Raw genomic sequence first — 17714 nt, 5'->3', positions numbered from 1 at the left:
GCAAGTAAAAGTCCGGAATTCTAAATTGACTTGAGCAAAAGTACAAAAGTATTGGTATCAAAATGTACTTAAAGTACCAAAAGTATAAAGTACTCATTATGCAGAGTGTCCCATTTCGCAAGTTTTTAAATGTATAAAAATCTTTTGAAAACAGCAGATCTACAAGCTCACAATGCGACGCATTGTGAGCTTGCAGATCTGCTATTTTCAAATGGCCGAAATGTATATAGGGCTGAAGTGGTTAATGTATGTTTTGTAATAATAATCAGAATCTACAATGTAACTATAGTTACTAAAGAGCAAAGAGTAAAAGTATAATATTTGCCTCTGAAATGTAGCGGAGTAGAAGTAAATTAACTGAAAACTGGAAATACTCCAGTAAAGTAAAAAAAATACCTCAAAATTGTACTTCAGTACAGTACTTGAGTAAATGTACTTAGTTACTTTACACCACTGCAGAAAAGTAGGGTTAAACTTACACGCGCCATTAAGGAAATGAATGGCATAATTAGCCTACACCTGAATTTCCAGGTATTTAATTGTGCAATAACCGGGTTTGTGGGGGACCAGTGACCATGATCAACCATGAACCTAAGAATAGGCTACAAGGACATTCATTCATTTAAACTGACCCTGTAGCCCGGCAGCCCCTGAGGGGTGGGAAATGTGGTCTATCTGTTTTTTTATTGGTCCAAAATATAGTCTATACAAACATTCATGAAACCACCTGCTGACCTGCTGTCAGCATTGAGCAATCTACTGTATTTTAAATTGGGGGGTATCAATCGTGACCTTTTATAGTTCTCAAATGAAACACCAATTGATTGATTGATTGAATACTTTATTAACACGATTATTAACAGGTAGTACAGTCAAAGGTTATGCTAAATGGATAACACAAAAAGCCCCATGGGGCTTGTTTACATTGTGGTCCATTGTACTCAATTCATCAGTAATACATAGGCTATAATCATCATCAGTAATACATATAGGCCTAATGATCAATGTGTGATGTTGTGTCATTCAGTCACCCATAGGCACTGACTGTACTTATTCTAAATGTTCACATTGGAATAAGCTTTATTCAACGGAAATGTGAATAATACAATATATCAGTGGTTCTCAAAGTGGGGTCCAGAGAGACCCTCAGGGTTCCTGGAGGGAGATCCAAATGGACCTTTACAGGTAAATGTGTACACTCTCAGAGTTATGCGGATCCTTGAAATTAAAAAGTTCTGAGAACCTACTGCAATATATTTATTTAATTGTAGCAGTGGTAAAGAGTAAAAGTAGAGTAAAAGTATCAATACTGCAGTGTAGAAATACTTCGGAATAACAATTTTACTTGAGTTAAAGTACAAAAGTATTGGTATAAAAAAGTACTTAAAGTACCAAAAGCAGAAAGTACTCATAATGGTCCCATTTCACAAGTTTTCAAATATATAAAATGTTTAAAAATCTTTTGAAAATATCAGATCTACAAACTCACAATGCTTCACATCGCGACGCATTGTAAGCTTGTATGGCTATTCTCAACTGGCCGAAATATAAATAGGGCTGAAGTGGTTAATGTATGTTTAGTAATAATAATACAAATCTACAAAGTAACTAGTAACTAAAGTTTTCAAATAATTGTAGTGGAGTAAAAATACAATATTTGCCTCCGAGATGTAGAGGAATAGAAGTAAAAGTACTGGAAATTGGAAATACTCCAGTAAAGTAAAACATACCTCAAAATTACTTAATATTATTAAGTATAAATTAATACAGTACTTGAGTAAATGTACTAAGTCATTTTCCACCACTGGACCTCGGAATTAAAAAGTTGTGAGAACCACTACAATATCATGTATTTCATTCCAACAGTGTCAATGGTGACTCATAGTATATTTTGCGTCTGTCACTCAGTCAGTCATACGTCAGTCACGGGAGTGTCACACACACACGTCACCGTCGCTCTCAGCCAATCACGGAGAGACGTTGAGGCAGGGGGCGGCGGGGCGCTCGGGACGTAAACCCCAGCAACATGGCGACTCTATGGACAGTGTAACGGAGAACTCGGGAGATAACAGCCCTTTTTAAACCGGAAAAATACACACCTTTCCGTCCCTTACGATGTGGTGGGGTTAGCCGGAGCCGCCGCCGCGCACCTAAGCCTGGGAAACGATGCTTGCAGAGGTAGGTTTGTGCGAGAGGAACGGGGCGCGTGCGGTGCAGTTTGTTTTCCCCCCCAGTTGACAGCTAGCTATAGCCCCCGTCTGGCTAGCCTTTCGGACTCTCTCTTTTCCTGGTGTTTCGACCAGGTGGGCGTGGTTTTGAGGTTGGGTTTTTAGGCATAGTTCCTGTGAGGTTAAGGTTAGGGGTTAGGCATAGTTTTAGTGAGGTTAAGGTTAGGGTTAGGCATAGTTTTAGTGAGGTTAAGGTTAGGCATAGTTTTAGTGAGGTTAAGGTTAGGCATAGTTTTAGTGAGGTTCAGGTTAGGGGTTAGGCATAGTTTTAGTGAGGTTAAAGGACGACTTCACCGCTTTTCAACCTATCTTCATATAATTGGTCCTCACTAATACTCATGATAAAATGGTACAATTTTTTTTTATACTCTGCCTGTGTTTCATAGGAGGACTGTTGACAGTCCAGAAACCGTCTACCAGTGACATCATCATTAGGCATGATTTTTTTTTCCAACAAGATTTCACACTTTTTTATTTAGATTTGTATTAACACGAGAACAATGGCTTCTTGTATTGCATTGCAACTTTCCAGGGATAGAAAGCCTGTAGTTTCTATTAGCTTGGATTCCCCATTGATGATGTCACTGGTAGACGGGACTCTGAACTGTCCACAGCCCTCCTCTGAGACACAGACCGAGTAGAAAAAAATTGTACCATTTTATCATGAGTATTAGTGAGGACCTATTATATGAAGATAGGTTGAAAAGCGGTGAAGTCGTCCTTTAAGGTTAGGGGTTAGGCATAATTTTAGTGAGGTTAGGGTTAGGCATAGTTTTAGTGAGGTTAAGGTTAGGGGTTAGGCATAGTTTTAGTGAGGTTAAGGTTAGGGTTAGGCATAGTTTTAGTGAGGTTAAGGTTAAGGTTAGGCATAGTTTTAGTGAGGTTAAGGTTAGGGTTAGGCATAGTTTTAGTGAGGTTAAGGTTAGGGTTAGGCATAGTTTTAGTGAGGTTAAGGTTAAGGTTAGGCATAGTTTTAGTGAGGTTAAGGTTAGGGTTAGGCATAGTTTTAGTGAGGTTAAGGTTAGGGTTAGGCATAGTTTTAGTGAGGTTAAGGTTAGGGTTAGGCATAGTTTTAGTGAGGTTAAGGTTAGGGTTAGGCATAGTTTTAGTAAACTTAAGGTTAGGCATAGTTTTAGTGAGGTTAAGGTTAGGCATAGTTTTAGTGAGGTTAAGTTTAGGGTTAGGCATGGTTTCAGTGAGGTTAAGGTTAGGATTAGGTTTAGGGCAGTGGTTCTCAACCAGTGGTCCGGGACCACCAGTGGTCCTTCTTTGAGGGGGTACCAGGGGGTCCCCAGCAAAAGTAGTTAACAAAGCGTCACAATCATTTTAACTTAGCTTTGGCTATTCAAAAATAGCAGATCTACAAGCTCATAGCGCGGCACTATGAGCTTGTAGATCTGCTATTTTTTGAAAGATCTTGAAAATGTGTGCATTTTAACTCAAATCTTTGCTTCTGGCCTGGGGGTCCCTGGCACAACATTTTCAAATGGGGGTCCGCGGCCAAATGCATATAAATGTAGGGGTCCTTAGCATGAAAAAGGTTGAAAACCACTGGTTTAAGGGATAGGGCATGTAACCACGCCCACCTGGGCGAAGCACCAAAGAAAGAGGGAGTCCTGGCGTCAGGTAAACACAAGTCGAGAGCCCCGGAGGCGGGCGGCGCTCTGCTCTGCTGTGCTCAGCCGCACGCAGACACTCTCCTGTCCGCGGAGGATTAGAGACACACACCGCTAATACGGTTATCTGTTTTTAGGATATCATCCTTTTGCTTCCTCTTCCGCACCTTAAAATACCTACCTGGCTACCGTGAGCTCGAGTTATTAAGCTCTCCCTCAAAAAGCAATGTCGATAATATGCGTGTTATTATGAGGAGCAACGCTTGGAAAGGTTCTGGATCTGTGTCACAACATATTCAGGTGAGACCAGACCTACAGGCGGTTAGCTATGTGGCCATGTCTGTCTGCTGGGGTTGGAGACATGTCATGGACAGGTGCACAGTAACACCACCAGTCAGTGTTATTAACTCTGAGACTGTACTGGTCCATTTGATTGATTGATTGAATATTTTATTAGACAGACCTGTAAAAAACAGCACAAGTAACAGTCAAACACTTTTTCTGAAAGGATAACACCAAAAAAGTCCTTGCGGTCTTGTTTCTATTGGGGTCCTAGGTATTCAATTCATCAATGTCTGGTGCTATTCATAAAATAGCACCAGACATTCAATATCATCACAAATATAAAACACTAAATGGACCAACATTTGATTACAGTATTGTCTCAGATTTACACATGGATACATTAATGTGTGTGTGTGTGTGTGTGTGTGTGTGTGTGTGTGTGTGTGTGTGTGTGTGTGTGTGTGTGTGTGTGTGTGTGTGTGTGTGTGTGTGTGTGTGTGTGTGTGTGTGTGTGTGTGTGTGTGTGTGTGTGTGTGTGTGTGTGGAGCTATGGACATTGTTGGTCATCATCATCATGTTGATGGTGAAGCTGCAGCCTTTTTGGTGCTGTGTTTTGTTCTGTTCATGAGTTATAGGGCATACACTGTGAGTGTGTGTGCACACAGTATCAGTCGTTAGGATAGTACAAGTGTTCCATTTTCTTGACATTCCTGGAGTTTGCAGTGTGGCTGGTTGACTCTGAGTCATCAAGCTAACTTCAAAGCTGTGACTGCTGGCTTCTTTGGGGATGTTTACAGTATAGCACACAATTTAGGCCCTGAACATAAACACCAAAGCAGTACTGTTGTAGCATGCAGCGTTTCATTTTATTTTAAAATCTATATGCCACAGATGACGACACAGGCTTTAGAATGGTATTGTGTCATTGTTAATTATTCAGTTAGTGTTATTAGTCTGCTCTCTATCAACAAGACAAGGGTGCTGTTGCTGGTCAGGGGTTATGGGGTTCAGATTTGAGTTGCAGTTCACAATTTATTTTATGGTCAGCTGGTTGACCACGGGTTTGACTGTGATGACCTAGCCGCTCCGTATGGCAACCTTACTCTAGAGTGAACTGTGATGACATGGTGGGTTTGCTATGCTGACAGGATATGATTTCTCTATACACACTTCCCTCGGTCCCATACGACTGTCTTGAATAGAAAGACCGTTGTACTAGTTCAATGCTGATAAGCTAACATGTTCCACCTCACCTGAGAGGCGAGTAACCTGGCTGCACCAAGCTGCAACCTGGCTGCAACCTCTCCAGCAGTTTAAGTAAAGGTTTATCTGCAGTAATGAAGCTTTGGCTCTGGACTGTGCTCCCCTGCATGACACTTACTACCAACTTACTTAATAACAAGTCAGACTGGACAATATAGCTTGCTGCTGCCTAAGTGGCAACGTCACTCTCATGTTTAGCTAATAGGCTGTCGGTTGAATAAACAGGGCTATATTGGACCATCCTGTGACATGTTTAGGCTCTTCAACAACTTTATCTTTAATTAATTGTTTCCGTGTTATGGAAAGAAGAGGCGAGGTCAGGATAGACATGGTAGATATATTGGATGTGAGCCTCCAATGACAGCCTCTGTGTGTGATGGATCACTGTTGTCATAATCATCACAGGAGTGCTGTCTGGAGGACTTCTGCTCATATGCTGCTGTCACTGTCCTTCAACTAGCCTAACAGCATCTATCAGGCCTTCGTTCATTGTGTTTGTCTTAATGCCGATTACTTGAGACATTCAACAGGGAATTTGGTTGACCAACTGTAAACCAACACCTACTCTTGAAAGCAAACCTTTTCTGTGTAAGTTGAGAATGTTTGCAAGCAACAAGCAGGCTAATACCCTGCAAACAGAAAACATCAGTTGCAGTATGGGCTATACATTATCCTGATTTGCAACTTATGTTATTTGACAAACATGTCAACTAACAAACATCAGCTATTTGAACAACATAAAGTATATTGCTGTTGCAGCTATTCAAGTTTAGGGCCAGAGAAACTCCCATTATTAATCATTGAACAGTGGCTTGTCTGGCTACCATTCTAAGAGTCCCTCCATGCTCAGCTTGTTGATTGGGCCATTGCAAAAAAAGTAAGTCAGCCAAAACAATCAAGTCTGGGGTGCTTTATGGTTTATGCATTCATGCGTGCATATTAGTTACACAGTGTTATCTCGCTGCATTACAAGTGGGTGTTGCTATGCAGGCCAAATCTCATTAAGGTGTCTTAATCAAAGCTGATATTAGGCTGGCACGCTGCTCACATCAGGCTTGTCTGTCATCGAATTAATACACAGCTCCCTGCCTGTATCGGTCCGTGCGATAAGACTGGTGAAGAAGCGGAGAGGTCGACATCTTTTTCTAGAGATATGCCAGGTTAATTTCAGGGTCTGATGGAATGGGACTGGCTGTATTTGCATTCCTTTATCGGCTGTTTACAACCATCTTCTCTGTCCTGTGGAAGGTAGGGTTGTGACTTACTGTAAAAATCTAAATTAGTGTACACCAGAAGACATAGAAAGAAGACTAGGGCTGGGCAATATTGAACAAATCAATCATAGTATTTTTGACCAGATAGCCTGCCTACCTCGATGTCGATAATGTGACAATATGACTATTAGTGCTTTCAGAAGTTATTCACATTCAATTAAATTATCATTAGTAACAGGGAGAGCTTCAATTAAATTATCATTAGTAACAGGGAGAGACATTCGTTGTTCATTTCACTCCGCCAGAACAGTCTACTAACTAAACATGTAAATTTAGGAGAAATCACGATATTATATCCATACATAATCACACTGCTTTCCAATTATCTCCAAATCATAATTTTGCCTTAGTGTGGTGTAGGGCACTTATAAGTGCATCCCACATCTGTATCCTCTTTATGTTTAAAAGCCATTGTATTATACATTGGCAGATCTTTGTTTAGAATACTATATATGGAGGATGCTAGTCCTTTAGTAGAGGTAATACGTTTACTAAACATGTGATCCTCCAGGGGGGATTTGTGTGGGATATTTGGAGGGCAAGTAATTTCTACCCAGCCCAAGGCTTGTTTATTCTTCTCCTATACTTGTTGCTCTACTACTTTATGTTAATATGGCTTGGCAAGCGTAGCTAAGGGCAATGGCATACTAGTGTGAGATTGCACAGCACAGGTTTGGAAGTAGCGAGCAGCTAGATTTGTACAGGGTCTCCTGTACAGTAAGTAAGTAGGCCTTGGTAACCAACTGTTCCCGAGCTATGTGGTCCATCCTGCCCATCTCCTGTTTCTGTAATTACACCCAATGGACATGATGCTAGTATGTCACAGGGACTTACCCCCCAATCCAAACCTTGATGCCGAGTGCCAAGCAGGGAGGCATTGGGTCCCATCTTTTATAGTCTTATGTTATGTGTGACCCGGCCAGGTTATTGAACCCCCAACTTCCCAATCTCAGGGCGGACACAAAATGCTGACCAAAATGCTGCTGAAAGTTCGACTGTTTTCTTTTCTTTTCACACTTTCCCAAACTTTATTGTATGGCTAAAGAGTGAATGTGTCAGTTGACGTTTATAAAGCTCTTGCAGACAGTTGATGAAGAACTCTGTATTCGTACATTCTGACCAAGAAGGTTCTAGCTCTCTGGAACGCGTCTGTGTCACTTTAGATTTCTTTGGCTATTCAAAAATAGCAGATATACAAGCTCATAGCGCGGCATGAGCTTGTAGATCTGCTATTTTTGAAAAATCTTGAAAACCCATTTTTTTCTTTTTTTCAAAAAACTGTTAGGATTTAGAAAACAAGGTTCAACATGAAACCATCCAGTGGTCATTTTCCGTAAGGGGCATAATACGCTTCCATATATAGAGCAAGGGCTGGCGAGAACTTCTTGGAACTCAGATTATATAGAGTCTAATCTATTCCCACAACGTGTATCATGGTCTCTATTGCTGATTGACTGCTGTGCTGATTGACTGGTGCATTCTGACCTGGCTATCGTCAATGTGTCAGTTAGCGTAAATGGTTTGGTGACAATGTGTAAATGGTCTATTCACCTTCAGGTGATAGAGGAGGTCAGATGGTCTTGTTGGCTGGATACCAGCCAACTTTCTGACAATACTCAACCGACTGGAGCTGGATTTCAACAACACGAGGGGAAACTCTGTCACATACTATATATGGTTTACTTGTAGGCTGTCTACAATCTGGGAACCCTTTCGGTTTCCTTTGTCTTTGCCTCTGAGAGCACCACCTCCTTTTTCTGTGTACAAACAGGAACTCGGTTTGGCTCCTCCCCTTTCTTAGTCCACTTCCTCCCGGGTGCTTCTGTGTTTATTCCTATTAACAACAACACTACATGTTTCGGGTAGTGGTGCTGACAGATTCTGCTAACAGAGTCTTGAGAGTTTAGGCGGGCTTTGTTTGAACATTTTTGCCAAAATAATTTATAGAGCAATAGAAAATTTGAACATTAATAGAATGGAAATAATTTTTTTATTTTATTTGTTTATTTATTTAACGGGGTCATCCACAACATAATTAGCAATTAGTCTAATTGCATTCCCTGGGCAGGAAGATGTTAAAGTACAGCATTACAGAGTACAGACAATAAATGAAAACAATAATACAGGTTTACCTATAAAACAACAACACTCAGTGATCACATGATTGGTTAGTCTTTCTTGAGTCTTTTTTTTTTTTTTTAAACAAGCCAAACCTTGTGCACTCTCTGTGGATGGGAATTGAGTTACATGTATTTGTCTCTGACTGAAAATGCTGATTGTCCAAAAGCAGTGTTCCTAAATTTAGCCGAGCAGTCACCTCTGACCGATTGCCATGGTCTCCCTAGCATTGTTCATGCAGAACACGCACAAGTGTTCGTGGTGCGAGATCATGTATTACTAGGGCTGGGCAATATGACTTCAAATCTATATCATTTACAAAAGTGATGGGTCACACTCAGAATGACGAGAGTGAGTTAACTTTTTGATTTCTTCTCCATGACTTTACGATGAAGGACAAACGTTTCGGCTATCGAGCCTTCGTCAGTGTCACACTGACTGATTCTGAGTGCGACCCATCACTTTTGTCAATGATATTGGTCTAAGAGGATATCGCAGAGTCAGACCGCGGTGGTAACAAAACGTTTTTTTAAATTAATATCACAATTATTTCAAACTTTTGTTTTGCCTCAATTATGATTAATGAACAACTTTTTTTAATAGTGAAAATAGCAGATCTACAAGCTCATAACACATCACAATGCGAGGCGTCGTGAGCTTGTAGGTCGATTATAAACAAATAATTGTTTTCGTGTTGATTCGTTGATGTAAATTTTTTTTGAAAAAATGATTCTCGATTAATCGAGCAAGATAAAGTCTGTTAGAGGTTCTGCATTTTGGTTTCGATATGTTTTCGGTTAATTGCCCAGCCCTATCATGTAGCCTACACATTTATCAGGCACAAATGAAAAACGGAAAACTGTCAAAGGTCAATAAATTACATTTTATTTCTTCCTTGGCAGATCATTTGTTTAATGTACTAATGTTTAAGTGCACTGGGTAGGTTTTTACTGTATGTGGAAATGAGAGAGTCTGACTAATATTGATGTCTTTTGGAACCAATACTGAATTGTTAGTTTAGCAAAAATAGACATTGTGAGTTTTAAGTCTTACTGCTGAAGTGAACACGCATATTGGAACAATGCAGAATGTTACTGGATTGTAATTTGAAATCATTCACAAATAATATGGAAAAATAAAAAAAGTCTATCTTTAGTTTGGACAGGCCTATATTGGCAGCATGAATTAAACCAACTTGTGTTTGCTTATATGAAGCAAAATAGTATAGCTAGCCAATGAGTTACTTAGTTAGGCTCAGATGTACCGTTGCCTTACCCTGTAATAACAGCTCCTCTGTGCTAAGTAAACGTCAGTTAAAGTGAAAATGACGTAACTTGATTTGAACTCATCAGGTTGAATTCCAATTGAGATTCAGCAGCAGTGTAATGTGACAAAAGAATGTGTGAGACTGAGACAAGAACCAGCCTCCTAGCTAAGGCCACAGCTATTTCCATAGTGCTTGGTCCTGGTAGATTGAGGATTAGTCTTCTGCTTGAGAGTATCACTCTGTGTAAAACCTCCAGCTCTGTCCTTTCACTTTCTCTGTCAGGTTTGGACTGCACAAAATTGAGCAAAAATAAATAAGTAATGTGATATTTCTGCTAAATACTGATATTTGTTCACACGCTGTAATACACATGAACCCTGATTTATTGTCTTTTCCTTCTCTATGTGCTCAGAAGAATTGCGAGTGAGTGGTAATGTTGATAAGAATTTGATTACTAAAATGAAATATTATCTCTGTTGTTGAGTGTGCAATTTAATCTATAGGCCTGAGGTTTGCTTCCATGATGTTTCCATGCGTTCAGTTTATATGTGCGATATTGTGCACTGTGCAGGTAGCCGTAATCAGTTCCCCTGTCACTCTCTCCCAGGCACTAAGCTAAGGAGAGGTTTAATGGGCTCATTGGGATAAGTTAACCCCTCGTCCACTGGTAACACTAGCTACGCTGCCCAGGGTCACAGCTAAGTTCTTGTCATGCGCCCTGTGTTCACAAAAATAGAAACATCCGTGGCCACAGGGATCTGTAGGTGTGTGTAGGTAGGAATGTGTGTGTCCATGCATGTGTGTTGACTCAAGGCAAGAGTCTGGAAGGTGATAATTCTGTTCCCAAGCCACAGATTAAAGTGTGTGTGTGTACGTGTACTCGGTTCAGTCAAGGTCGTTCTGTTGATATGCACTGCATGTTTGTCTTTTTAGCCCTCCATGCATTCATGCCTGCCTTTTTGCGTATTCATGGTTAAATTTGTCACCAATTTTGTGTGTGTGAGTGTGTTCTTCAGAGATCAGAGTGAATGAATAAGCCGACTGTGACAGGCCTGCAGACTGACAGAAGTATGTGTGCGTGTTTGTGCCTGTGTGTGTGTGTGTGTGTGTGTGTGTGTGTGTGTGTGTTAAAGCTAGAGTAGATGAGCTGTTTGGGGTACTAGTAACTGATTACTTACATTATGTGGACTGTCCGGCTTTAAGCTCTGTGGTGTTGACCCTAATGCCAGAAGTGTGGATGGTGCGTGTGTGTGTGTGTGTGTGTGTGTGTGTGTGTGTGTGTGTGTGTGTGTGTGTGTGTGCTGCTTTGTGTTCTACAGCTGTATCATTTGTCCATGTGTAGCCAGGCTTGTATTTTGTGCACAGACTACATAGTGGCCATCACACTTTTTTTTTACACTGACAGTAATGCACACCACACCAAGTGCGTTCCACTCTATTTGGGTTGCGTAAGGAGTTGTGTATGTGTTGCCGTTTGCGACTGGGTGTGGATCACTGGAGCAGATGGTCCATGTTTAAACCCTGTAAGCTGTAATGACTCAAGAGCGCGTCCGTCATCATCGTTGCTCCTCCAGCTTCAACACGGAACAACGCTCATTGACATACTGCGACTGCACTATATGGACGTCACACATGTCTCACATTACCTAGGCTTTGAACTGCATTCAAATGCTTTCTCTGTGATTGAATGATCTTGGCTGACGCGCAGAGTGACCCCACTATTGGAAATGTGTCCCTGAAGAGAGTGTAAAACCCCACCCATCTCCATACAACTTGAAGGCTGAAACAAATTGATTTGAAAAGTTTTTTCTCAGTTGGTAACCGGCCTAGTACTGGCTAACATAACAGATCCTTAAGTTCTTGCTTTTTAACTCTTTAAGACCGGGAAACGCATCTGGTTGTCATTTTTTTAGATATGATATTTTTTTTTGGCGGACATTTGTAACTCAAATCTTTGCTTCTGGGGGTTCCTGGAACTAAACATTTTACAAATGTTCGCTTTAAAAAATATATAATCCGCCGCTATGAGCTTGTAGATCTGCTATTTTTGAACAGCCAAATAAATCTAAAAATGACACACAGATGCGTTCCCGGTCTTAATGGGTTAAGTAAAAAAAGAAAAGAAACATAGCTCTTGGAAGTTAGTCTCAGTAGAGTCAGTCGACAGTAGCTCCCTTTTTGTAGTGATTATGGAAGGTCATGAGGCCTGGCTTTGGCTTTCTGTTATCGTGTGTGTGTGTGTGTGTGTGTGTGTGTGTGTGCGTGTGTGTGTGATGTCATCTGAGCCAGCAGATAGCCCACGAGCCCAGGCGAGGTAGTAATACACGTTGATGACTGTGTTCACTGTAATGGTCTTCTGGTGGAGAGGATAAGGTGCTGTGGCGAACACTGTCAGTGGAGAGAGCTCCATTTGTCTATGCTTGAGAAGGCAAGGTGAATTGTAAACATTATTATTGGTGCTTATTACAGGTCAAGGTGGAGCCCGATAAGGAGGACTACATAAACATCCCTCTCTTGAGTCGAGTTGTTTTGGGTTTATTTTTAAGTTTGTTGCTTTGATGTGGCTTAGAGAGTCTCGTCTGTTGACACAGGACATATTGCATATGCTGCTTATACAGCCATTTACCATATACTAACATTGTCAAGACGTGTGTGTGAGTGCGTGCGTGCGTGCGTGCGTGCGCGCGCGTATGTGATGGCTTCTATATTGACTCAGGCTACAGCTGTGACCATGACCAACCATACACCTAAAATGGTTCTGTAGCATGTCCGTTAATATATGGCACATCAACTATTTTTTACATTATTTTTAGCCCTGACTCCTTTTTATATTTACAATGTGGGATATACCAACCCTTAGCCCAGTACTTCCCAAAGCTCCAGAGACCGTGGTTATCCCCCCAAAACACTGTGGTTAAGATCATGAGAACATAATGCCATGGAACGGTTGTTGTACAGAGATGCAGCTAGAATAGGCTACATGTAAACAAGTTGTGTGTGCTGTGAGCCTGTGAGTGTTCTGTATATGTGCTGTAAACCATGGGCTCTGATTTCCAAGTGTGAATAGTCCAGGAGGACTTACTGTACTAAACCAGTATCCTGTAACCAATGGGGTTTAGGGTTAGCTCAGGCCTTGGAAATGCCAGTGTGAAAAGCTCCACTGAAGAGCCTTCAGTGGGCCTGGAACCCTCATAGAGAACTTTGTTTTGTGTTATGTACCAACGTGGTTCCAGACCTTGCTTTTGAGACCCTTCAATCCGGGAACGCATATGTGTCATTTTAGATTTTAGCTATAGCCATTATTTTATACTTTGGCTATTCATAAACAGCAGATATACAAGCCCCGAGTGCCGCGCTACGAGCTTGTAGATCTGCTGTTTTTGAAAAATCTCGAACATTTGTGAAAATCTTTGAATACATATATTTTTTGAAACGCTAATTTTAACTCAAATCTTTGCTTCTGGAACAACATATGTTGAGATGGGGGGTCCGCGGCCAAATACATATAATTGTTAGGGTCCTTGACGTGAAAAAGTTTGAGCACCACTGATATAGCAACTTAAGTTTTTCTTAATGGGTCAAGACTCATTGCTATGTTCAGGAAACAGTACAACGTTTTAGCCACTATAGTGCAGTACCGAGAAGGATGCAATGTGAATGCAGTTTATCTCCTGTTACAATAGAAAGTACCAGCTGTACCAGGGGTCCTTGAGGACCAGTGTCAGAAACTATATAACCTTTTCTGTTCCATATACTGTACAACCCTTTTTTTTCTTCCGGTGAGCGTACAGTAGTCTCTTCCGATCCAGGCCCAAACCTACGCCCATTGTCCCTGTGCGAGTGGTGGTTTGCGTAAGAGGCCCAGCCTGTTTGGATGCATTCTACAGCCCTGAGAGAATGCATACTGCCATGCTTCACGTCTTCTGAGTCATCTTTCAGCCTTACTATTGAGCATAGTGTAAAGTTCTATCAGTTTTCTGTCTTCTATCTGTGATCTACTGTATACGCTCTGATAGGATTTTAACCCATTAAGACCTGAAGCCGATTCTACAAAGTGTCTTCTAATTCCCAACAGTATTCTGAAAAAAAAGACGTATGTTTCTATATCAGCGGTGCTCAAACCTTTTCATGTCAAGGACCCCCCAAAATGATATGTGTTTGGTTGCGGACCCCCATCTTGTTCCAGGGACCCCCCAGAAGCAAAGATTTGAGTTAAAAATGTTCGCTTTAAAACGATCTATATTCAAAGATTTGCACACATTTTCGCGTTTTTTCAAAAATAGCAGATCTACAAGCTCGTAGCGCGGCACTCGGTGCCGCGCTATGAGCTTGTAGATCTGCTATTTTTGAATAGCCAAAGTGTGGTTTTATATTCCATTTGAAAACATTCTTGTTTTAGATGTTGTTCAACAAAGTACGAGAGAAACATAACTGCCAGAAATAATCTAATTCTGATCTTGATCACTTCCACTTGTTTCCTCAGGTTCCTGGCTGGGGGAAGCAAAATGGAGTCATGGGAGTGAGATGAAAATGTTCAGCCCTTAAAGACAATAGAACATTGGTGAATTGGGAAGGAAAGAAGGAAGGAAGGAAGATGTCATGTCGCACAATATCAACAGTTAACTGAATAGTTAATATTGTCGTTTGATCTATCTCATTCTCTTAACATAATTTCACCCAGTAGTAGACAGATGCAGGGACAGTAGGTTGTGCTATCATGTTTAACGGTGGGCCCAAACTATGAGGAGCAGAGCTTCCGTTCACTTGCACTATTCATTATTTCTGTTTTAATATTTATGTCCACCGGTCATTCCAGTGATGCTGCTCGGTAGCAGATGTTCTGAGCTGTGCTGTGAACTCAGGTGTACCCTTGACATTTAGCTGAAATGACTGGATGTCAGAGAAACCTATTATACCCACCTTATCAGATCCAGTCATGGTTTATTTGTTCTGTCCTCAGACATCCAAGTTCAGCAGCTGAGCCCATGGTATATTCTTTTGTATCCCTCTCTTATAACTATAGAAATCCATGTTTTGTATATATTCCCGTTATTTGGCGTTGTGTTGTTTGTCTCGCAAAGAAGAGCACTTCTTTGCGAGACAAACATGTTCCCAAGAAGAGCACTGATGATCACTTATGATATACATTCCTGACAAACGTAACCAAATCCTCAACAGTATTGCACTCTACATTGTCTCAGAAAACAATAGCCTCCTTGTTACGACTTGCCCTCATGCTATACATAGCAAGCTCGCTAGGCAACATCTCCCAAGTCCAACCCATTTGGCAGCTAGATCTAATGCGTACATCATTCTATTGTCAATGGCTACTTACTGTATGGCTTAAAGAACAGTTGTCTTAAGTGTCCTCGGGAGTCTTTTTGTCGCCCCATGTGGTTCTTTGAGGCAAACCACTTATCTCAGGAACGTACTGTACGTAATACAAACCATTTTCTGTATGATCAAATGAGGCTGAAATCATGTCTTTCAGCACTGTGTGCGTGTGGATGGATGTATGTGTATGTGTACACAAGTACATACATGAGAAGGTGTTTGTGTGTGTGTGTGTGCGTGTCATTATCACTATGTATTTGGTAGAATGGTTGTCACCTCAGGATGAGTACTTTAAACACAGTGGTGCTGCATGCTATGCATGGCCCAGTTCTAACTGACACGCCTGCACCTGCTGGAGTGACTATAGTTCCCCTTAGTGGAAAAAAAACTGCTGGGGCAGGCTCTTCCGTCTCTGAGAGATAATTGTTTTATTAGCGGTAGTTTGACAGGTTATGAAAACAAGTGCGACGAGCTGCACAACTGCCTGCGTCAGTCTGGTTGCATGTAAATGGCATATAGCCGACCTACAATGGAATGCGTTTTAGGCTGATATAGAGATGTGGCACAAGAGTGAAGTGTCAATACTATTGGTGTCGTCCACGCTGATATATCCCTCAAGGTGAACTGAGCCTCGGATTGGGCAAACCAGGCAGCAACCGCCTGTTGTTCCAAAAAAAAAAAAAGGTATTTCAATGAGACTAACATCTGGAATGTTGTGTTTGTGGAAACAAATACAAACTACAATGGTTTTCTTTTTCTTGTTGATATTTTTGGGGGGTTTTCTGCCTTTATTGATAGTACACAGTAGAGAGAGACAGGGAACGGGGAGAGAGCGAGACAGAGAGTGACACGCAGCAAAGGTCGTTGGGATCAGGAATCGAACCCGCATTAGAGCTTATATGTGGTCTGCGCCTTAACCGCTAGTCCAGCGCCGCCCCTACAACAGTGTTCTTGACCATGAGTAAGCTGCAGACTAGTTAGGAAAACCATAGCCTACTCACTACAGGTTAATATATTTTTGATTGGTCAGACTCAGGTAGAGCAAACACATCATGTAAATGTACACCTTGAACTTGACATATTTACTAATAGTCTACACTCAGTGGCCACTTTACTAGGTACATTCTTCATTAACCCATTCAATCCGGGAACACATCCGTGTCATTTTAGATTTATTTGGCTGTTCAAAAATAGCAGATATACAAGCTCATAGCGTGGCACTCGGTGCCGCGCTATGAGCTTGTATATCTGCTATTTTTTAAAAATCTTGAAAATGTGTGTAAATCTTTGAATATATATATATATATTCTAAAGCATATATTATATATTCTAAAACATTTGTAACTCAAATCTTTGCATCTGGGGGTCCCTGGAACAAAACATTTTGAGATGGGGGGGGGGGGGAGAGGGGGTCCGCGGCAAAATACATATCTAAAAATGTTTTCTAAATCCTAACAGTATGTTGCTATATCAGTGGTGCTTTTCCATGTCATGGACCCCCAAAATGATATGTATTTGGCCACGGACCCCCATCTCAAAATATGTTGTTCCAGGGACCCCCAGAAGCACAGATCGGAGTTAAAAAAAATCGCTTTAAAACATATTCATAATATATATTCAACGATTTGCACAAATCTTCCACGATTTTTCAAAAAAATAGCAGTGCCTGTATATTTTTGAATAGCCAAAGAAATCTTAAAATAACACATGCTTTCCCGGTCTTAATGGATTAATGCAAACAAACTAACTCTGAACAGAGAGTGGTGTGGCTGCAACTCTGTGTATAAAGTCTGCTGCCAAGAGTTTCAGTTACAGGTCCACCGACATCAGAATGAGCAAGTGACTTGATCCAAGTGACTCTGAGCGTGGTTAGGTTAGTGGTATGATTGTTAGTGCCAGACGGCCTGGTTCCAACATCTCAGAAAGAGTTACCCTCCTGTACAGCACTGGTTCTCAACATAGGGTCCAGGGACCCCCGGGCAGTGGTGGAAAAAGTACTCACATTTTCTACGTAAGTAAAAGTATCAATACTGCAATATAGAAGTACTCTGTTACAAGTAAAAGTCCAGAGTTAAAAAATTACGTAAAAGTACAAAAGTATTGGCATAAAAATGTACTAAAGTACCAAAAGTTAAAGTACTAAAATGTTTGAAAATAGCAGATCTACAAGCTCACAACGCGTCGCATCGCGACGCGTTGTGTGCTATTTTCAAATAGCCTATGTATAAAATAGGGCTAAAGTAGTTCATGTATGTTTCATAATATCATAATTTATATCTGAAAAGTAACTAGTAACTAAAGTTTTCAAATAATTGTAGTGGAGTAAAAG

The 17714-nt window shown here is 40.9% G+C and overlaps 1 protein-coding gene across 5 annotated transcripts in view; it reads left to right on the top strand.

Annotated features, from left to right (window-relative positions):
• The first annotated feature begins 2033 nt into the window (after positions 1–2033).
• snx13 (sorting nexin 13) overlaps positions 2034–17714 on the top strand; it is a 45512-nt gene continuing 29831 nt past the window's right edge. The window contains exon 1 of one of the 5 annotated variants that reach the window (XM_080443200.1): positions 2034–2178. In XM_080443200.1, the coding sequence (XP_080299326.1) occupies positions 2167–2178 (12 nt within the window). In that variant the 5' untranslated portion in view covers positions 2034–2166. Of the gene's footprint in view, positions 2179–3909; positions 4145–17714 lie in introns of those variants that run through there. The other 4 variants (XM_080443202.1, XM_080443201.1, XM_080443198.1 and 1 more) reach the window with 4 other exon arrangements.

The sequence above is a fragment of the Gymnoscopelus braueri genome (genome assembly GCF_963280865.1).
Source record: "Gymnoscopelus braueri genome assembly, chromosome: 11".
Taxonomy (NCBI): domain Eukaryota; kingdom Metazoa; phylum Chordata; class Actinopteri; order Myctophiformes; family Myctophidae; genus Gymnoscopelus; species Gymnoscopelus braueri.
Note: the sequence above shows the minus strand (reverse complement) of the source record. Positions and strands in the feature narration are given on the sequence as shown.